The sequence below is a fragment of the Pelodiscus sinensis genome, chromosome 2, assembly GCF_052426305.1.
Source record: "Pelodiscus sinensis isolate ZL-2025 chromosome 2, ASM5242630v1, whole genome shotgun sequence".
NCBI classification, from domain to species: Eukaryota; Metazoa; Chordata; order Testudines; family Trionychidae; genus Pelodiscus; species Pelodiscus sinensis.
This window is the reverse complement of record NC_143053.1, coordinates 241,173,424-241,196,553: the sequence shown is the minus strand read 5'-3', so window position 1 is coordinate 241,196,553 and position 23,130 is coordinate 241,173,424. Positions and strand designations below refer to the sequence as shown.

The following is a 23,130-nucleotide window of genomic DNA, read 5'->3' as shown; positions in this document are numbered from 1 at the left end:
CATACTAAGATCTAAAATCATACTGGCTAGGAATTAACAAAATCACATTTCTCTGAAGCAATGCCAGTGAGAAAATATTAAGACAGGATCTAAACTGAGCTCTGAAACAACATTAGCATATTTTTTTAGAGAAAGATCATTGTCTGGTTGTTTTGTCTACACTTGTGAAAACTGGCCACATAATTCATGACTGATACAGTGTGAATGGTAGGAGCATCATAGGGAAGGTTAGAGTTTGTAACCACTGTCTGATAACAAAAGATATACCTTAGCCCGCTCCAAACCACAAATTCAACTATTGCTACAGCTGGTAGAATTGTGCCAGTGGTGAACTATATACTTGATTTTGCTAATGATGCCACATATTTCAAAGGTGCTATTTTGAAATTTCAATGTAGACAGTTAAGGTAATAAATAGCAGCAAATATTATTCACGATAGCACCTGCAATATAGAAAATTTATTTGAGGCCCTTCCTGAAGTCAGGCAAAACTCTGATTCTGCAACTGTGTAATAGAATAAGTTCTGGCTGCTAAGTGTAGACAGGGGGAAGCCAGCATTTGCACTGACAGTTAACTGATTGAGTGAATTCTTGATTCCCCTTGTCAGTACACATACCGGCCAGAATTGGGACTATTCTGAAGTGTTCACAAAGCCTTAACCGAAAGACATATTGTGTGCCCTAAATTGGGTATCTACTAAAATATGCATGCTGCTATTAAAAAACAGCACTTGCCTACCTCTCTCTGGAGCACAAATACTACAGTGATCAGTTTGATCACCATTATCTTACATTGTCCTGGCCAACTTTCATGATGTATCCATCCTTTACTAGTATGAAACACACCACATCTGTCTCAGAACTGCACAGTTTTTGCTGCACATTCAAATCCAAGTTGTATTGTCAGAAAGATTTATTTTATCTGGAGAGAGAAAATAGTGCCTATGCACTACAATTCTTGGATTTTTAAACTTATTTTCATGTTGTCTTTGCTTTTGATATTTTTGGGGTTTTTGTTTTGTTTTGTTTAAAACAGATTAAACCAGTTTTGAATTAAACAGAAAGTTAAAAATGTTTATAGGAAGTAAACCAACATATTTAATGTAAAGAAATAAGTATAATGGGACTTCTGCATTGAAGCAGTAAGCTGCATATGAAAGCCTTTTTATGAGGAGAGTACTTGCTAATAACAGATAAACCTCTGAAAACAGAGGTTGATAACAGAATCCTATATTAACTGTAGTTTGATCACTGAGTAACTAAAATAGGCACTTAACTTGAATGCTACAAATTTGCTTTATGACTTCCTCTTTCTGATCCCCATGCATCTTTGAACAAGCATGTTAGCTGAAACAAGTATGTAGTTGTCAGAAGGCAATCCGTTCAAATCTTCCCCGAAACTCCACCAAGCTCTAGACGGGAGTAGGGGGGAGGGGATTTTTAGTGGGAGGACACTGCAAGATTTTGGTAAGTGGTCAAGGGTCACACTTTTTTATGGAGAGGGTCTGGGGTCTGGGGTTGAGGTTGGGTGCAGAAAGGAACATGAAGTAGGGAATTGGGGTGCAGGAGAAGGTATGAGGTCTGAAGGGGAGTTTGGGTGAAAGAGAGGGTTTGCAGTGTGCAAAGTTCCCCCACTTCCCCCAGCACAGAGAAGCAGATTAATCAGCTTGCCACTCTGAGCCCTGAGTCTGCTCTCTGCCTGTGGGTTCAGTGGCGTGTGCCATGGACCGGATTGAAAGGCTTAGGGGGCTGGACCCAGGCCTCTGGCCATATCTTGCCCACCCTTGCCCTAAAGGTAGTCAATGAAACAGGTAGTGTCAAATCTTTCTTACCCAAATACTCAGCTGATAGCTTTGTATATCTAAGCTCCTAAGGAAATATTTTTAGTATGTATACGGACCCCAATCAAAGAGAGCTTAAAAATATGACAGGTAAAAAGCTTCAAACTAGATATTTGAGACACTTTAACCAATAATGATAGGTTTTACAGCTGAAGTGACAACCAGCAAAATAAATACATAATACTGAATGAGTGGTCTGTAGCACCTTAGATACTAACAAAAATATATGTATAGTATCTATCACAGCTATCCCGATACCTTCAAACATAATACAGTAAACTTCCGATAATCCGGCACCTTTAGGACCCAGGGGGTGCCGGATTATCAGATATGCCAGACTTTCGGAAGGAGGGGCTATGAGGGGTCTGAGGTGGAGGGGGGGGATGCGCCCCTCGGCGCTGCGGGACCAACCCGGCAGCACCCCAGCTGCTCTGCCCCAGACTTCCCCAAGTCAGCCGCTGCTGAAACTGACCAGCGGCTGACTCCAAGAAGCCTGAAGCATAGCAGCTGGGGTGCTCTGCCCCGGCTTCCTGGAGTCAGCTGCTGGTCAGTTTCAGCAGTGGCTGACTTGGGGAAGTCTGAGGCAGAGCAGCTGGGATGCTCTGCTCCAGGCGTCCCCAAGTCAGCCGCTGCTGAAACTGACCAGTGGCTGACTGGGGAAGCTGGGGGCACAGCAGCTCTGCCCCCGGCTTCCCCAGTCAGCCGCTCGTCAGTTTCAACAGCAGCTGAATTGGGGAAGCCGAGGACAGAGCAGCTCCAATTGTCCGGCTGCCTGGAGCACTTCCGGGTTCCAGATGGTGCCTGACCATCAGGAGTGCCAGACCATTGGATGCCGGACCACTGGAGTTTTACTGTAATGAGATACCAATAGCAGTCTGTGATTGCAGAGTTTACTATAGTGGGTGGAGTTTTAGCAGTTAATCTCAAATATTTACCATCTTATGTTGAGACAGCTGAACTCTGACAAAACCAGAATAGCTACATTTTTTCACTTCAAAAAGGTGTGTGTCTAGTAAAGCCAGAATGCTAGCAAGCCTTCTTTCAAGAAAGAAATGTTTTCTTCTAAATGTTATACCACTGCTACAGAGAAAATGCCACTGATTTACTAAAATATTTTCAACATACTACAGAAAGCAGATGTATAGTAATTGCTGTTCAATCAGACATTTATTAGCAGTCAGTCACCGTATATCATTTACATCTGTAATATCACAGTTTCCTCAAACACCTCATTAAGAAATAACTTTGGTAACTAGGGTATCTGTTAGCAAACAACTGACTTGTTAATGGCAACCACTGTTATAGGAACATAAGAATTGCAAAGTTGCATCAGACCAGTGATCCATTCAGCCCTCTGATGCTGGCCATTATCAGATACTTCAAGTTAGTGCAAGAAAACGCAGAATGGACAATATTATAAGTATTATACAATATTTATACTTAAAATAAACAACTTGAGCATAGTCTCAAAATAACATTCATTTCTCATCATTTAAACAAAAATGCAAATAGAGCATATTACTGGTGAAACTAAACACTAGGCAATTCAGTTTTAGTTCCCACAGCAACCACACCTTGACCTCACTGCATACATTATATAGAAGTGCGGCCAAGTTGAGGTTGCTATAGTAACTGTTACTGAGTTTTTTACTTTGGCAAATGTACGGTTTTATTTACATTTTAGATCTTTGTTTTTCAAGCAAACAAACATATAGAGAGAGATAAGAATCTCTGAAGTCTAATGAGCTAAATGTTGCTGGTATCTTAATTGGAGTTAGCAACTGAAAAAGCAAAAGATTCTTCAAAGGCTGAATTCTAGAAGGACGTAATTTTCTTTTCCACAACGAAGACTTGTTTCCTCTAAGAGTCAGTTTTAAGTGGAGTCTAAACAAAATCAACTAAGCAACCATTATCCTAATTTATTGACGAAATCTTAATTTAAATTTGTAAAAAATGAGTGGTCTTGTTGAGATTAACAAAAAATATATCATAATATCATAACAAAAAGTTTTCTCCTAATCTCGGCTACCCCACTGAGATTTTTCAATTTGTTCAGTTGCGATTCATATAATAATATCTTTAAGTGGAACTATTTTAATCATACATTTTGAGTACTGAAAGTTTTATCTCATTCCTTAATTCTGGTTCCTTAATCCAAAATTACCAAAACAATTTGGGAATCAAGTAATACTTGAGAGTTTAAGCATCTTATTTCCAGGTATGAAACTTAAGTTTGCTAATTTTGGCTTGAGATTGTCCCGCTAGCCTTCTAATTGATCCCAAATGTCTGAGAAACTAATTCCTCTCATTAGCCTTTGCTCAATATTACAACATTTTAAAGCCCTGTCTAAATACAAATTACTTTAATGTAAAGGAATTCATGGTATTATCCTAGTTAGCGTCATGGCCCTGATATCACAGCCCTTTTTCGCTTCTCCCAGATCTTCATTTTGTGAGGATAGTTTGCTCTATAACATCACAAAGAGTTACAACACCCAAGTCAAAGTGTTTCTTTGGTTTACAAATAAAAAACAATATTCCTTTGTCACTTCACTTGGACACTGATTAATAGAATGCAGAATCTCAAGAAAGTTTTGAAAGGAAAGAAATTGAGTATTGTACACGGAGGAAAAAATAATCATGAACACCTTTGGAACAAACTGCTATGAGAAGCTTCTTTCTCTTCATATTACTGAATTTTAAGCAGGCATATCATAATCACTGATTATTTTAAATGTCAATAATCATTATTTTAAACATCAGTAACTGTAATTCATATAAATACTTTTTAAAAATGCTCCCATTAAAGTGAATAGGAGATTTTAAGCCCTTGAAGTCATATTGCTGCTCCACATATATACAAACAATAGCAGTAACTTACTAGACACAAGAGCTCATTTGGGAACAGAATTTTGCATTCTGCAAAAATTTTCAATAACCATTTTTTATGGAAAGGAAAAGCAAGCAACATTCAGTTTCAGGAAAATCAGAATGGATTTTCTGTTTTCCAGCTCCTGGATTCCTGCCTCCAGGATTAGCTGCCCAGCAGCATTGCATGTGCATTTGGGATCTCAAATCTGTGAACAAAGTGACTGAAAACTCTTTTGCTATACATTTTTCAGCCAGGTATAATAGATATAACTCTTCCTTATCATCTATAATGTGTATTATTAAATACTCATTGTTACATAATTTCTACAGCCCTCTACATTGAATATTAAGTGTCAATGACCCATATGATATTTAATCTACATATTTAGCTGGTTTCAGATCTAACCAGGATATTTTAAATTCCTCCCCCCCCTTTTTTTGGGAGAGAGAGACAAAGAAACAAACCAGACACAAATGAATTTTATTATGCTTACTTGAGTCCTGGAACATCCAGAAGATTGGTCAGTCCTGTCCAGTTAATTTCCAGAAGCTGTAAACAGGAGAAAAAAAATGCTCATAGTTTCCAGTGCTAAAGAAACAAATTAGACAATTAAGCATTTTGATAGGTGGAAAGATGACAGCTTGCCTCCAGGAAGCTATTGTTATTAAACTAAAAACACAGACAGGTGCTATGATTAATTTCTAAATAAATGGTGATGTAAGTTGAGACACAAAGAACATTTCAGATTTTGACAGTGGGGACATTTTAAATGTTTATAGAAAAGACCTACTCTGCATTTGGACCGTCACTCTGAATACTGACATCTTCCTGTTGACAGGTATCAGTGTTTTCTGTATTGCTGATGAACAGTATAAAATATGGCAGTTACTACAGTCCCCAATTCAAAAGTCACTAAGGGTATGTCTACACTACAAAGTTAATTCGAACTAACAGATGTTAGTTCGAATTAACTTTGATAGGCGCTACACATGCAAACCGCTAGTTCGAACTTAATTCGAACTAGCGGTGCGCTTAATTCGAACTAGATAAACCTCATTCTACGAGGACTAACGCCTGTGTAGCCACTTAATTCGAAATAGTGGGAGGCTAGCCCTCCCCAGCTTTCCCTGGTGGCCACTCTGGCAAACACCAGGGAAACTCTTCTGCCCCCCTCCCGGCCCCGGAGCCCTTAAAGGGGCATGGGCTGGCTACGGTGCCCGTGCCAGGTGCAAGCCTGTCAGCACCCAGCCAGCAGACCCTGCAACTGGCACAGCTCGAGCCGGCCACCCGCTACCACCCAGCCCTCCGCCTCTTCCCGGGACCAGGCTGGCGGCTCCTGGGAGCATGCCCAGCTCCGCAAGAGGTGGGCGCCTGCCTGGTCTAGTGCAGACATCGTGGACCTCATCCACGACCTCTGCACTAGGCACAGGAAAGTGGCCATCTAGGGCAGGAGAGCTGCCAGCCTGGCCACCCAGGAGCAGGTTGGCATGAAAATCAAGGTGGTCCACTGAGACGTCCAACCCTGAGCCCTGAGCTTACAATGGCCATACTGGGTCAGACCAAAGGTCCATCTAGCCCAGTAGCCTGTCTGCCGACAGCGGCCAACACTAGATACCCTGGAGGGGATGGACCGAAGACAATGACCAAGCCATTTGCCTCGTGCCATCCAGCTCCAGCCTTCCACAAACAGAGGCCAGGGACACCATTCCTACCCCCTGGATAATAGCACTTCATGGACCCTACGTCCATGACTTTATTTCACTTCTCTTTAAACTCTGTTCTAGTTCTAGCCTTCACAGCCTCCTGCAGCAAGGAGTTCCACAGGTTGACTATTTGCTTTGTGAAAAAGAACTTTCTGTTGTTAGTTTGAAGCCTGCTACCCATTCATTTCATTTGGTGTCCTCTAGTCCTACTATTATGGGAACTAATGAAGAACTTTTCTTTATGCACCCTCTCCACACCACTCGTGCTTTTATAGACCTCTATCATATCCCTCCTCAGTCTCCTCTTTTCTAAGCTGAGAAGTCCCAGTCTCTTTAGCCTCTCTTCATATGGGACCTGTTCCAAACCCCTGATCATTTTAGTTGCCCTCCCCTCTCCCATCCTCTCTCTTCCTCTCTCCCACCTTCTTATCCCAGTCTCCCCAAGTTTTGTTCAATAAAGAGAGTTTCTATTTTTGAACACACGTGTCCTTTATTTTGAACATCAGGAAGGGAGGGGTAAGTGGAAGGAGGTGACGGAGGAATGGGGTACGAGCCCCTGATGGGGAGGACTGGGTTGGCTCTGCTGGCTCCTCGGGGTGGAAACTCTCCTGAAGCCCCTTGATTGACCCCCACTCCGGATGGCAGTCTGTGGCAAGTGCAGCCGGGCTGATGGCCGAGTGCTGTGATGTGCCGAGTGTGGGCACTCAGGGCACTCCAAGCAGGACTGCTTTGCAAGTGGGGAACCCCTGGGAACTGTCTGTCCGGGATGGGGGTCGGGTCCCTTTAAGCACAGCCCTCGGCTAGCCTGAGGCAGCAGCTCCACACTCTAAGTCCTAATCTGATGCCCTGCCGGCACTGCTTCTGGCCAGCCTTAACCTCAGTTCAGGGTCCACTCAGTGTGGACATGCTAGTTCGAATTAGCAAAACGCTAATTCGAACTAGTTTTTAAGTGTAGGTGCACTAATTCGAATTAGTTAGTTCGAATTAGTGCTGTAGTGTAGACATACCCTAAGTGCTGGAAGACCATCTGACATATAATAGAACCAGACCTTGTAATAGTGTTCCAATTCATTTTGAAAGAAAAGTTAATAGTTTCTTCTGAGGTGCCAATATCAGTGCTAAAGGAAGACTAACCAAACTGAAAGATGCACATAACTTTCATTTCATATTCACAAGGTTTTGAGCGTGGCCTGGGAGTCTTTGAGGGTATGAAAAGCTGCATCCATGGTATCTGCAAACAGCTTGTGTCTCTCAAAAGGGTGATCCTTAACAGCAATGTGAATCTCTTTGGGGAAGCCAGGAGGCCCTGTGCCTGACCACAGCCCATAGTGTAAAAATTAATGAAAAAAACAAAAACATGAATCAATAAAAGTTTTCTGAGGATGCTGTTGTTGCGACCAAAGTCATAGGTGTTAGAGAAGGAACTGAGGGGACAGTATAGCCACTCAGAATGATGTAAGCTGACTGCCCCATATGTGCAGCCAAAGGCACTGCTACCACAAATCTCCAACTTGAGGCACAGGGGTGCTGAGATACTTAAAACAGGGGCAGATGAGGATTTTGCTGAGCCCAAGGCAGCACAATTTCGCGGGGCCCCCCCTTTGACACAGAGCATGCACGGTGGCGCCAAGGCGCATGCGCGGGGCTTCTTGAACCGTGGGGCCCGGGGCGGCTGCCCCGCTCGCCCTGCCCTATATCCGCCACTGACTTAAAATATTCAGTATCTTCATCAACGATTTAGATATCAGCATTGAGAGTATGTTTATTAAGTTTGCAGATGATATCAAGTTGGGATGGGTTGCAATTGCTTTGGAGGATAGGATCATAATTCAAAATTATCTGGACAAATTGGAGAAATGGTCTGAGGTAAACAGGATGAAGTTTAATAAGGACAAATGCAAAATGCTCCACTTAGGAAGGAACAATCAGTTTCACACATACAGAATGGGAAGCAATTGTCTAGGAAGGAGTACGGCAGAAAGGGATCTAGGGGTTATAATAGACCACAAGCTAAATATGAGTCAACAGTGTAACGCTGTTGCAAAAAAAGCAAACGTGATTCAAGGATGCATTAACAGGTGTGTTGTGAGCAAAACACGAGAAGTCATTCTTCCACTCTACTCTGCACCAATTAGGCCTCAGTTGGAGTACTGTGTCCAGTTCTGGGCACCGCATTTCAAGAAAGATGTGAAGAAATTGGAGAAAGTCCAGAGAAGAGTAACAAGAATGTTTAAAAGTCTAGAGAACATGACCTATGAAGGAAGACTGAAAGAATTGGGTTTGTTTAGTTTAGAAAAGAGAAGATTGAGGGGGGACATGATAGCAGTTTTCAGATATCTAAAAGGGTGTCATAAGGAGGAAGGAGAAAACTTGTTCATCTTGGCCTCTGGGGATAGAACTAGAAGCAATGGGCTTAAACTGCAGCAGGGAGGTTTAGGTTGGACATTAGGAAAAAGTTCCTAACTGTCAGGGTGGCTAAACATTGGAATAAATTGCCTAGGGAAGTTGTGGAATCTTCATCTCTGGAGATATTTAAGAGTACGTTAGATAAATGTTTATAGTACTGGGTCCTGGCATGAGGGCAGGGGTCTGAACTCTATGACCTCTCGAGGTCCTTTCCAGTCCTAGTATTCTATGATTCTATTCTACCCAAAGGGACACTCCACCAAGAAGAATTCTAATTAGTAGAATTTCAGATTTTATATGTAACGTGTCAATAAAATACTAATTTAATGAACTGTGTTCCCATTATGTACATACATTTTAAGAAAACCAATCAAAATAACTTTTTAAATAACCTTGAACATTTCTTCATCCTGATAAATATGTTTTAAAAAATAACTTTGGCATTTAGTAAAAATGAACAAACTAGAATGTGTTTTGCTTTAGGAACCAACAACTGTTACAGCTTCCTAAATATAACATATACCTGTCATTGATACTCAATTCTTGTCATTCAGTTCACTAATGTTAAATTTCCCAAAACTCATAGGATGAGTTGAATTCCTTAAACTCTGTAAGAATCTTTAGTCACGCAAGGCAGTATTTAATGGGGCTATTTCTCTTTATTTTTGCACTTGCAAGTGCAGAAAAGAGTACTAGGAGTCTTTAAAATGACTGTTGTTTCACCCCAGGAATTTTGTTATCTACAGACATCTACTATTTACACTTTAGGACAAACAGAATATGTATCCTTTGGACTTTTTTTTTTTAAGATTCAACAACTATCTGTACAGTAGATACCTTTATTCCTTCCACCTATAAACATGACTTTGACCTTTGTAACACCAAACATCTCACTATATATAATAATGGTAACACTATGAAAGCTGAAGAATCAACATCTCTTTACAGTCCTGCTTTTAGGACTGAAAACATTCTTTCCACAGGTTGTTTACAAGCCATAGAGCAAGGGTACTCAGAGCTCAATGGGTATGTCTATACAGCAAAGTTATTTTGGGGTACCAGAGGTATCCCGAAATAGCTACCCAGCGTCTTTGAACACATCTGCTATTTTGAAATACAGTATAGCGGATGTGCTATTTCACCATCCCTATAAACCTCATTCTATAGCACTTTATTTCAAAACAGACTTGAAATAAGCAACGCAATTTGCACAGCACAAATTGTATGTCTTATTTCGAATTTCAGGTGCTGTGTAGACATAATGTAGCCAGACACAAAAACCCCATCTTGTTTTTCCACGAGCCCCATTTTGTTTTCCCCCCCCCCCAGAGAGCAAGAGAAAGGCAGTCAGCCTTTGATGCCCTGGGAACACAGGTTTGCTGCCTGTCCCTGACTCTACCATAAACAGAAACCAGACAGTAAATGGGCTAGCTGACGACCCGGGGCCTCCCGTCGCCCTGATGGCTAGTACCAGTAATTGACACGCCTGCACTGTCCCAGAGAGGAATCTTCGCCCATCACATACCAGAGGTGCCCATTGTCTGCATTTTCCCAGGTGTGAATTATGCTTTGCACCCTTCGTGGGAAACTTGGCATTCAAAGCCATTTTTCCTTAATGGCCACTTGAGCCCAGGAAGAAGCCTACATGACCCAAGGGGTATAAAAAGAGGTTCAGCAGCCCACCCTATTTGAGCTCCAATCATCTATACCTGCTGGCAGGTATTGATTGTCTCCCGAGGTCTGTGGGACGCCCAACCTCGCCCTACTTCTTCCCGAGGGATTGAGAGAAAGACGCTGGCCACGCCAAGTCTGGAACGCAGGGGTGAGAATATATACCTGCTATGTGTCTATTTTGCATGCATTTAATAAGAGCTCAGAGAACCAAAGGGTTTCATGGTACCTGTAAGTAACTTATTAGTGTAATTTCTGTCCTGTCCTTTGTAGTGTCTGTGTTATCTGTAACACAGTAGTAGCATTTAACAGCTAAGTTTACCCTGTAACAATAAAATAGTAACTGTTTAAGCTTTAACCTGACTCCTTCAGTTGCTGTAACAGAACCAAGCACAATTTAAAGAACTTCAGCCGGTAATAAGGGACTCACTGCCCTGACCGTCGGCTGACACATACCCAAACAGAAAACATCACTCATTTTTCTGCCAGTAGCTCTTGGAAGTGCTGTATTCTTGTTAAAAGCCCAAACCAGTGGCTTTAATTGTAAGCTCCAATGAAACCAACCCAAGTCTCATAAGTAAAAAGATTACAGGATTGAGGCTATGATGAGAAGCAAGTGTGTGTTTGTTTCATATTTTCAGAAGACTTGAGAAATTATAATTTATTAAATAATATTACGTAAATCTTCCTTCTGATTTCCTTTTCAGCATTATATCCTAACCAAGCATCGAAAAGTAACATACAATGGGAAAAAAACCCTTTGATAAGCAAAAAATGTACTCATAAGATTTGGGACATTTTGTGCACTTTTATGCAAAAAGAAATATAAATCAATATTGCTTATGTTAGTAACTTATGAATTTCTCTTCTTTTTTTTTAGCTCCTAGATTGTTAAAGAAATGTATCTGACTTGAGGCATAACTGAGGGTTTTATTCACCTGCTGGTATTTAATTACATTTGGTGATTGGAGTATTTTCTGTTTTTAGAATTACTCTGTTCCAGGAAGCTTCATGATTAGTCAGTCATACTCAAGATTCTGTGTATAAAAATTTGTCTGTAGGATCAAAGTGAGAGACAGCATTATATACTATCAAACATGAGACTGCCCCTTTCATCTTCTAGCTTCCTATAAACACAGTCCTAGAAGTCATAAAAACACTCTGTTAGGAAAGATATGCCCTGAATATAATAGAATTGTAGCCAGCATCATCAAATTGCATGAACAGCTTAAAATAAATGATATTCCAAAATAAATATATATTTTTTGAGATGAGGTGACCACATCTGTACGCAGTACAGGCAGTCCCCGGGTTACATGGATCCGACTTACATAGAATCCCTACTTACAAACGGGGTGAGGCAACCCTGCACTAGCTGCTTCCCCCCAGCAGACCAAGGAGACGTGAAGCTAGCGCTCCCCCCAGCAGACCAGGGAGATGCAGAGCGGCTTTTCTCAGCAGACACCTCAGCTTGAGAATAAAGGACTGAGGGAAGTGAGGTGTGGGAGAATAAAACTGAGCTCTGGAGAAATGTTTGGCTAGAGTTTCCCCTACAATATGTACCAGTTCCGACTTACATACAAATTCAACTTAAGAACAAACCTACAGTCCCTATCTTGTACGTAACCCGGGGACTGCCTGTATTCAAGATGTGGTCGTACCATGGTTTTATACAGAGGCAATAAAGATATTTTCTGTCTTATTCTCTATCCCTTTTTAAATGACACCTAACATTCTATTTGCTTTTTTCACTGCTGTTTCACACATCTCTAGATCTTGGAGTGATTGTGGATAGTTCTCTGAAAACATCCACTCAGTGTGCAATGGCAGTCAAAAAAGCAAACAGAATGTTAGGAGTCATTAAAAAAAAGATAGAGAATAAGACAGAAAATATCTAATTTCCTCTTTATAAAACCATGATATGCCCACATCTTCAATATTGTGTACAGATGTGGTCACCTCATCTCCAAAAATATATATTGGCATTGGAAAATGTTCAGGGAAGGGCAACAAAAATGATCAGAGGTTTGGAATGGGTCCCATATGAAGAGAGATTAAAAAGATTTGGACTTTTCAGCTTAGAAAGAGGAGACTAAGGGGAGGATATGACAGAGGTCTATAAAATCAAGGCTGGTATGGAAAAAGTGAATAAGGAAGTGATTTACTTATTCGCACAATATAAGAACTTGGGGTCACCAAAAGCAATTAATAGGCAGCAGGTTTAAAACAAACAAAAGGAAGTTTTTGTTCACTCTGCGCACAGTCAATCTGTGGAACTCTTTGCCAGAGGATGGAGTGAAGGCTAGAACTTTAACAGGGTTCAAAAAAGAGCTAGATAGATTCATGGAGGTTAGGTACATCACTGGCTACTAGCCAGGATGGGGAGGAATGGTGTCCCTAGCCTCAGTTTCTCTAGAGGGGGTGACAGGGGAGGGATCACGTGAGGGTTACCTGTTGTGTTCCCTCCTTCTGGGGCATCTGGTATTGGCCACTGTCGGCAGACAGGATACTGGGCTGAATGGACCGTTGGTCTGACCCAGTATTGGCCATTCTTATGTTCTCCCATTGTCTGGAAACTGGCCAATGGGAGCTGCCTGGGCCATGTTTGCAATGCAGACAGCACACAGAGGGCTCCCCGCCAAATGGGTGCATGGTACTCAGAGACACACATGGCTCCCACAACCAGCTGCTTTGAGCAGGCCTGTGGGGGCACATCTGGCAGGGATCTTGTCTGAGGTTCCACTGGGTTGTTGGCTAGGAGCCATCTAGGGTAAGTGTCACCTGGCCAGAGTCTAAGCCTGGCAGCCCATTCCTTCTGGCATTCCAACTCCATGCTCCAGGTCACAAGCCCTTCTCCCCCACCCAGTACCCAAACTCCCTCTCAGACCCCATACCCCCTCATCCATCCTAGTTGCTTACTCCAGTGGTCTCCAACCTTTTTAACCACAAAATCACTTTTTCAATTTAATTGCAATGTAAGGTCTACCTCAAATCCAAATACCCTTGTCCCACTTCCTTCCTGCCCCTTCTTTGAGGCCCTGTCCCTGCTCCACCTCTTCTCTTAGGCCTCACCCTGCTCACTCCATCTCCCTTCTTCCCCCATCCTCATGCACTTACACCAGGCTGGTAGGTGGTTGGGGTGCAGGCTTTGGTCTTGGGCCAAAGGATCAGAGTACGGGAGGGGCTCTGGGCTTAGCCCAGAGTGAAGGACTGGGGTCCAGGAGGGGTTCCAGGGTGCAAATTCTGGGAAGGAGATTGAATGCAGGGGGACTCACATCTGGGGCAGGAGGTTGGATACAGGAGGAAGTTCAAGGCTGGGCTGGGCTCAGTAAGCAGGCTGGTCACTGTTTAACTGAGATGACTTCCAAGTGGTGAAGCATTGCAAAGCTACCTCCATCCCCTTCTCTCTGTGTGGAAATAGGGTACAGAAGTGGGGAGAGGAGGGACACACTGACATCAGCGCCCCCACACCCTGCACAGAAAGCAGGAGGCTCCCAGGGAAGCAGCTCCAAAGGAGCGGGCAGGAGCAGCACGACAATGGGTGGAGGGGCAACTGAAGTGCCATTGCTTGATAGCTTCCTGGCCAAATCAGTCAGGATCACCTCTCAGAGACTCAGATTCCGATCTACTGGCTGGTGACCACTGCCTTATTCCAAGCTCCTTTTTGCACCCCATCTCCATCGCAGATCCCGCAACTCCTTCATTAACAACAGAAGTGTGTGGCCCTTGACCACTTAGCACATTCCTGGAGAGGCCACCCATCAAAAATTATTGCCCAGCCCTGATCTACACACTATACAATCATATCCTCCAGTGCTAGGGCATTTAGAGAGGGACAGACCTGATGCTGCTCCTGTTCCTTTTCATCCACAAAGCTAAAGACTCAATAGCAGAAGCGAAGGAGGACAGAAGGTAGAAGTTCTCAAGCAGAGATCAAGAAACAAATTGTGTAATCAAGGTTTACAGCAAATCAATATTTTTCAAATGGATCTTTATGGATTTTTATCTTCTGAATTTAAGTAAAGAAATACTATAAAGGAGACTTATTGCTTCATTTGGACACATTTCCGTATCATTAAGGAGTGAGCTACGTTTTAGGGCTATGATTATATAAATAACCAAAAAACAAATTTATGAGGCCTAACAAAAATATCCATAATAGGTAATGGAAAGTAGTTATTAAGTATTAAGTGATTCAACATGTTCCATAGAATCGCTATGGATAGAAATTCCATGCTCCAATAATAAGAAATTAGCAGTAGGGATATATTACCGACGACCTGACCAGGACAGCGATACTGACATAGAAATACTGAGGGAGATTAGAGAGGCTACCAAAATAGAGAACTCTATAATAATGGGGGATTTTAATTACCCCCATGTTGACTGGATACATGTCACCTCAGGAAGAGAAGCGGAGATAAAATTTCTCAATGGCTTAAATGACTGCTTCTTGAAGCAGATGGTGCAGGAACCCACAAGGGGAGAGGCAATTCTCAATTTAGTCCTGAGTGGAGTGCAGGATCAGGTCCAGGATATAACCGTTGCAGGACCGCTTGGGAATAGTGACCATAATATAATAACATTCAACATTCCTGTGGTGGGAAGAACACCTCAGCAGTCCAGCACCCTGGCATTTAATTTCAAAAAGGGGAATTACACAAAAATGAGGAGGTTTGTTAAACAGAAATTAAAAGGCACAGTGACTAGAGTCAAATCCCTGAAAGCTGCATGGAAACTTTTTAAAGACACCATAATAGAGGCCCAACTTAAATGTATACCCCAAATTAAAAAACATAGCAAGAGACCTAAAAAAGAGTCACCGTGGCTTAACCACCATGTAAAAGAATCAGTGAGGGACAAAAAGGTATCTTTTAAGAAGTGGAAGTCCAATCCTAGTGAGATAAATAGAAAGGAACATAAACACTGTCAAATCAAGTGTAAACATGTAATAAAAAAAGCAAAAAAAGATTTTGAGGAACAACTAGCCAAAAACTCAAAAAGAAATAACAAAATGTTTTTTAAGTACATTAGAAGCAGGAAGCCTGCTAAAAAGCCTGTGGGTCCCCTAGATGATCGAGCTATAAAAGGAGCAATCAAGGACGATAAAGCCATTGCGGAGAAACTAAATGATTTCTTTGCTTCAGTCTTCATGGCTGAGGATGTTGGGGAGATTCCTGAATCTGCATCGTCCTTTGTGGGTGATGAATCTGAGGAACTGTCCCGGATTGAAGTGTCATTAGAGGAGGTTTTGGAACAAATAGAAAAACTTAATGTTAACAAATCTCCGGGACCGGATGGCATTCATCCAAGGGTTCTAAAAGAACTTGAATGGGAAATTGCTGAGCTATTATCTGTGGTTTGTAACCTATCCTTTAAATCGGCTTCCGTACCTAATGACTGGAAGGTAGACAACGTGACACCAATATTTAAAAAGGGCTCTAGAGGCGATCCTGGCAATTACAGACCAGTAAGTCTAACTTCAGTACCGGGCAAATTAGTCGAAACAATAGTAAAGAATAAAATTGTGAAGCATGTAGAAGAACATAATTTGTTGTACAAAAGTCAACATGGTTTCTGTAAAGGGAAATCCTGTCTTACTAATCTATTAGAGTTTTTTGAAGGGGTTAACAAACATGCGGACAAGGGGGATCCAGTAGATACAGTATACTTGGATTTTCAGAAAGCCTTTGACAAGGTCCCTCACCAAAGGCTCTTGTGTAAATTACATGGCCAGGGGATAAGAGGGAAGGTCCTTTCTTGGATTGAGAACTGGCTAAAAGACAGGAAACAAAGGGTATGAATAAATGGTAAATTTTCAGATTGGAGAGGGGTAACTAGTGGTGTACCCCAAGGGTCAGTCCTGGGACTGATCCTTTTCAACTTATTCATAAATGATCTGGAGAAAGGGGTAAGCAGTGACATAGTAAAGTTTGCAGATGATACAAAACTGTTTAGGATAGTCAAGACAGAAGCAGACTGTGAGGGACTCCAAAAAGATCTCACCAAACTGAGTGATTGGGCAACAAAATGGCAAATGAAATTTAATGTGGATAAGTGTAAAGTAATGCATATCGGGAAAAATAACCCCAACTATACGTACAGTATGATGGGGGCTAATTTGGCTACAACAAATCAGGAAAGAGATCTTGGAGTTATCGTGGACAGTTCTCTGAAAACTTCCACACAGTGTGCAGCGGCGGTCAAAAAGGTAAATAGGATGCTAGGAATTATTAGGAAAGGGATAGAAAATAAGACCCAGAACATCTTACTGCCCCTGTATAAAACTATGGTACGCCCACATCTGGAATACTGTGTACAGATGTGGTTAGGTCCATAAAAGGCTATTAACCAGGGGATAAAATGGTGTCCTTGGCCTCTGTTTGTCAGAGGCAGGAGAGGGATGGAAGGAGACAAATCGCTTGATCATTGTCTTCGGTCAACTCTCTCTGGGGTACCTGGTGCTGGCCACTGTCGGTAGACAGGATACTGGGCTAGATGGACCTTTGGTCTGACCCAGTACAGCCGTTCTTATGTTCTTAAGTTATCTTCTCTTCTGTAGGTTCATGGGGTACTGCCTCAGTGCATACTCTTGTAAAAGTCTTGCTTGTATCAACTTAAAAATGTGAAGACTCAAGCAGATGAGTAAAGGATTTCTTGCATGCCAAGAAATAAAAATACAATTTCTAATGAATAATTGTAATTTTATATGTGGGGAAAAACTAAGCAGAGAGATTACATGACTTGTGCTGTGTTACACATGAAGCCTATGACAAGGCAAATAATTAGAGCATATCTCCTGACTCCATTTCCCTACTTTAACCACTAGTGTACTTGCTACAAAAAGATATGGGAAACAAAATGAATAATAGCCATAAGACAGTTAGTTATTCACCAATTAATAAGTAAAACATTTTTCTCCAACTGCCTTATTATGACTATTACATGCAGTTAGACCACAATCCTGCAAACATGCACACAAGTGAGTAAATGTATGCACAAGTAGCCCCATGAAGTTCAGTGGGATTACTTGTCTGTGTGAAGGTACTCTGATTAGGGATGTTAGATATCGTGTAATCGAACAGTCATGTAACCACATGAAATCTTAGTGGTTACATGACTATTCATTAGTCCCCGGGGCAAGGCCAGCAGCCAGTGCACTCCCCGCCCCACTCCCAATGAGCCCCCTGCCACCAGGTGCTGCTGCCTCTGTATCAGAGGCAGGAGCACAAGGTAGCAGGCAGGAGCTGTTCTACCAATGGAGCCAATTTAAAAACCAGAAGCAGCCCCGTCTGGGGGGTGACGGGGTGGGTTCCGAGCTCCCTGTGGAGAGAGGCTGCTTCGCGACAGCAACCTCTGTCCATGGGCAGTTCAGACTCCCCCGCAGACAGGGGCTGCTGCAGACCAACCTCTGTCCAGGGCTGGCCTAGGCTCGCTGTGGACAGAGGGTGCTCCATGGGATACCAGAACAGCCTCTGTCTGTGGGGAGCTCGGACCCCCTGTGGACAGAAGCTGCTTTGCGGCAGCCTCCCCTGCCCACCACCCTCTCACTGCTGCCTCTATAAGAGGCAGCAGCACTGGGGGGCAGGTGGCACCATGGAACTGGTGCTGAGGGAACCAGCTTTTAAGTTGCCTCCCCCGAGCACTGGGTCCTGACCTCCCCTGCCTCACTGCATTGGGTGGGGAGAGCAGGTCTGTGGAGCTGGTACACATGGGGAGCCCATTTGAAAGCCAGCTCCTCACATGTGTCAGCTCCAGCCGGCCCCTCTCACCTTCCGCACTGCTGACTTATCAGAGGCAGGCAGATCAGGTGCTCATGGGGAGCCTGCTTAAAGCCAGCTTCTCATGAGCACTGGCTCCTGCTCCCCCCGCCTCTGATGCAGAGGCATTGGGGTGGGGGAGTGTGTGTAGTTAACAAGATTAACCAATAAGTCCAGTCACATCCAAAACCCAAGATCTTTTCTGTCTTCTTATCAATCCCTTTCCTAATGGTTCCTATTCCTCTGTTACACTTTTTTGACTGCCACTGCACTTTGAGCAGATGTTTTCAGAGACCTAATCACGATGACTCCACAATCTCTCTTTCATATGGTAGCAACTAATTTAAACCTCATTGTTTTGTTTGTTTAGACAGAATTATGTTTGCCAACATGCAATATTTTGCACTTTCAACACAGAATTTCATTTGCCTTTTTATCAGAGGGGTAGCCGTGTTAGTCTGAATCTGCAAAAACAACGAGAAGTCCTGTGGCACCTTAGAGACTAACAGATTTATTGGAGCATAAGCTTTCGTGGGCAAAGACCCATCACATGCCAGCAATGCCCCTCTACCATATATATTGTCTAACTGGACAGTCCCTACGTAAACGTACACAAATCAGATATCAGGAATGGTAACATACAAAAGCCTGTAGGAGAACACTTCAATTTCCCTGGACACACAGTAGCAGATTTAAAAGTAGCCATCCTGCAACAAAAAAACTTCAAGAACAGACTTCAACCAGAAACTGCAGAGCTACAACTCATTTGCTAATTTGACACTATCAATCTAGGATTAAACAAAGACTGCGAATGTCTAGCCAAGTACAAAAGCAGTTCCTCTTCTCTTGGTGTTCAGACGTCCACATCAGCTGCTAGAAGTAGGCCACATCCTCCCTGACTAAATTGACCTCGTTATCTCTGACCTTCCTCTTTTTGGTACTCCCTTCTTTTCAAGTCCCTGTATATAAATACCTGCCTCTGGAATTTCCACTACATGCATCTGACGAAGTGGGGCTTTGTCCACGAAAGCTTATGCTCCAATAAATCCATTTTGTTGCCCAGTCATGCAGTTCTGTAGATCCTTTTCTAGTTGTTTGCAGTCAGCTTTAGACTTAATTATCTTGAGTAATTTTCTTTTGTCTGAAAACTTGGCCCCTTCATTGTCTATTGTTTTCCAGATCATTTATGAATATGAATATGTTGATCAGCACTTGTCCCAGTACAGATCCCTGGAGTACATCAATGTTTACCTCTCTCCACTGTGAAAACTGGCCATTTATTCCTACCCATTGTTTGCTATCTTTTAACCAGTTACTGATACAAGAGAGGAACCTCCCTTTTATCCCATGGCTGCCTACTTTGATTAATAAACTTTGGTGAGGGACACTATCAATCGCAAGTGTGAGCAAACTCAGGCCCAAGGGCCAAATCCAGCCCACTAAGCACTTTTCTCTGACCTGCCCAGCTGATTAGCAGAGATTTCCTCTCCTCCCCCCCGCCCCCCCACTTGCTCGGTTCTACAGCCAAGCTGCTTCCAGGATTCTCCTGCTAGCTGTGCAGGGGAGTGGAATGGAGAGGGGAATGCTGAACTCAGGGTGTTCCCCTGCCTCTCTACCCCACCTCTACAGAGCAGGGCTCAGACAAGACATTCAGTCAGCAGAGCTGCTCCAATCTGAAGCATGTATTTCAGAGGAGTTCAGAGGGTGGAGGGGAGACAACAGAGCAGGACCTATTTTTCTTAGAGAGACAGACAGGCTTCTCAGAAACTTAGCCAGCACACACACACACTGTCACTGCAACATACACAGTTTATGCCACACCCACATATACACAATCATTGCCACAAACATTCAATCTGTATCACAAAATCTCTCTCTCTCTCACACACACACACACACACACACACACACACACACACACACACACACACACACACACAAAGTCTCTCTCTCAACATGGCAAGGCTGTGTCAAGCTCCAGCTCAGCTGGATCAAAGAGGGGCAGCTGCCTGGCCAGCTGGCTGTGGCAATCGACTCTTAAGGGGTTGATCCCAATCAACAAGTTGGTGACCACTGAATTAAATAGTAATAGGAGGGGTAATGGGGGGGGGATGATGGGGCTGAGGGGCGTCAGGCTGGAGCAGAGGGAAGATGTGAGGGGGGGGGGAGATACAATTTTACATTGCAGAAGCTGCACTTTCCTTTACTCCCCACTTCTTTGCCTCCCCCCCACCCCCACCCCAACTAGCTATTTTGGCTGCATTGTCACGCTTTCACCTTTTCTGCATAACTTCCCCAACCCCCATTCACTCCCAAATTCTCTCGTACCCCCGCCCCACATCCTCTCCTCCCACCAAACTCTCTTCCAGGCCCTGCCCTCCTCACCTCCTTCCTGCACCCCACCTCCTACACAGATCTTGCGTCCCTATCCCACTCACTAGCAGTCCTATCCCGCACAATGAGCCCCTCATTTTTTGTTCCCACCCAAAGCCTAAGGGGGCCCACAAAATCCACTAACTCGGGAGCCCCAGAAAAGTAAATCTGGCCTACAGGAAGCCTTGAACCTCAGTTCTACCTGTCCCTTCCCCGAAGAGTGTGAGGTGTCTCAGTTAGGGGCCACATTAGTGAGGGTTGGGGGTTTTAGGAGGAGTTTTCTTTGCTTCTCACTTTTGTGGTCCCCAGCTGATTGTTCTGTGGGTCAGTGGCCCCCGACCGAAAAAAAGTTCCTCACGCCTGCCATAAATAAAGAAAACATTGAAACCTTTTGTGTTGGATATAATATTTTATTTAATTTAAAATGAAGTTTGATAAACTAACATGAGAAAGTTAAAACACTTAATCTGTTTAATAATTTAAATTAAACTGTTCTCCCCAACTGCTGCACTAGGAAAATGGCTCAGACATAATTATGTAATTAACTATGAGCTTCCATTATCAATGGATAGTCTGTGGAAAGTTTTGGAGAGGGCGGGGCCTCAACGAAGGGGTGGGGTCTCAGAGAAGGGAGGGGGTAGATCCTGGCTTGGCCCTGGCGTTTAAAAAGTAATCTTGGATGTAAAAAGATCGGAGACCAATGATTTAATTTATTAGTCTGTTCCAAACCCTTCTCTATTGGCATCTTAATCTGGAACTGTTACTCAGATTTGCCACCTAAAAAGAACGCCTCAGGTGTGGGAATCTCTCTCACATTCTCTGCAGTGAAGAGCAATGCAAAGAATTAATTTAGCTTCCCCATAACGTCCTTGTCTTCCTTGAATGCTCCTCTGCACCTTGATTATCCATTGGCCCTACTGATTGTTTAGCTGGCTTCCTGCTTCTGTTGTACTTAAAAAAAATGTTGCTGTTAGTTTCTGTGTCTTGTGGTTTTTACTAATTAATTGCTCTTCAAATTCCATTTTTGGGCTGCCCGATTATGTTTTTACACTTGACTTGCCAGATTCTATTTTCCTCAGCAGGATTTTACTTCGAATTTTTAAAGATTTCTTTTTGTCTCTAATCATCTCTTTTACTCTATTGATTATCCATGACCACATGATTTTTTATCCTTGTGCTGTTTTTTTTGTAATTGGGGTTTACGTATAGTTTGAGCCCCACAAGTATTCCTGCAGCTTGTAGGCTTTTCATTCTTGTGATTGTTACTCTTAATTTCCATTTATCTAGTCTCCTCATTTTTACGTAGTGCATGTTTCTGAAGTGAAATGCTACTAGGGCGGGTTACGTTTGGTATTTTCCCCTGTATAAATTTCTCAACTTTAGGCACCTTATAATGGAAATTATAAGTATCCAAAGGACTCATTGTTTTAGTAGTCATGCCATAAAAAAAAATAGAGTGCTGAACTTAGAAAATACCATTTTTAGCCAACCACAATGGTAGGGTTAAAATTAGAAGGTATACAGAATCTTCAAAATACCTCAGCAGTGTAATTTCCTTCTCTCTCTCTCTCTCTCTCTCTGTTTAGCTCAACATATGGAATACAAGCTGCTTCTCTGCAGCCAAGCTAACATAACAGTGAAAAGATCTTGTTCAGAATTTGTCACTGACTGAACTATCTACAATACTTTGCAATTGAGACAGGTAAACAAAGATTGGTACTCAGTCAACTTGCTGACCTGCATAACAGCATTTCAGACATTGTAATAAATAGCTAGTGAACATCACATGTACATATCACATGTATTTCTATTTCAAAGTCCCCTGATCCTACTCAAACTGCTTTAACAATTTTTTTTCCTTGAAAGTACAGGCAGTCCACGACTTACGCGGATCCGACTTATGTCGGATCCGCACTTACGAACGGGGCTTTTCTCGGGTCTCCGGGAAAAGCTGCTCCGGGTCTCCCTGGTGTGCTGGGGGGGACTCCCTAGCACAGCAGGGAGACAGGAGCAAAGCCGCAGAGGTGGGGGACCCCGCTGCCTCTGCGGCTTTGCTCCGGGGCAAAGGAGCAAAGCCGCATGGGCAGCGGGGTCCCACCACCCGTGCGGCTTTGCTCCTGTCTCCCTGCTGTGCTGGGGGGGACTCTCCCCCCCAGCACAGCAGGGAGACAGGAGCAAAGCCGCAGAGGCAGCGGGACCTCTGCGCCTCCGCGGCTTTGCTCGGGTCTCCCTGGTCTGCTGGGGGGGGGGGGGGAGGAGGCGCTGCTAGTGCGCTCCCCCCCCTCCAGCAGACCAGGCTTTTGTTGCGGGACGCCTGGGGTAGAGCAGCTGGGGTGGAGCAGCTGGGGTGCTGCCGGGTTGGTCCTGTGGGGACCTACCCGGCAGTGCCCCAGCTGATTTGTCCCAGGAGTCCAGATTCAGCCACTGTTGAAACTGATCAGCAGCTGATTCCAGGAAGCCGGGGGCAGAGTAACGCTGCCTAGGGCTTCCTGTAATCAGCCGCT

The 23,130-nt window shown here is 43.4% G+C and overlaps 1 protein-coding gene across 6 annotated transcripts in view; it reads right to left on the bottom strand.

The window, feature by feature from the left end:
* Nucleotides 1–23,130, bottom strand: part of ESYT2 (extended synaptotagmin 2) — a 179,546-nt gene that overhangs the window by 55,234 nt on the left and 101,182 nt on the right. For all 6 annotated transcript variants that reach the window (XM_089776777.1, XM_075922735.2, XM_075922736.2 and 3 more), the window contains exon 7: nucleotides 5,207–5,262. In XM_089776777.1, coding sequence (XP_089632903.1) covers nucleotides 5,207–5,262 — 56 coding nt within the window. The remainder of the gene's footprint in view (nucleotides 1–5,206; nucleotides 5,263–23,130) is intronic.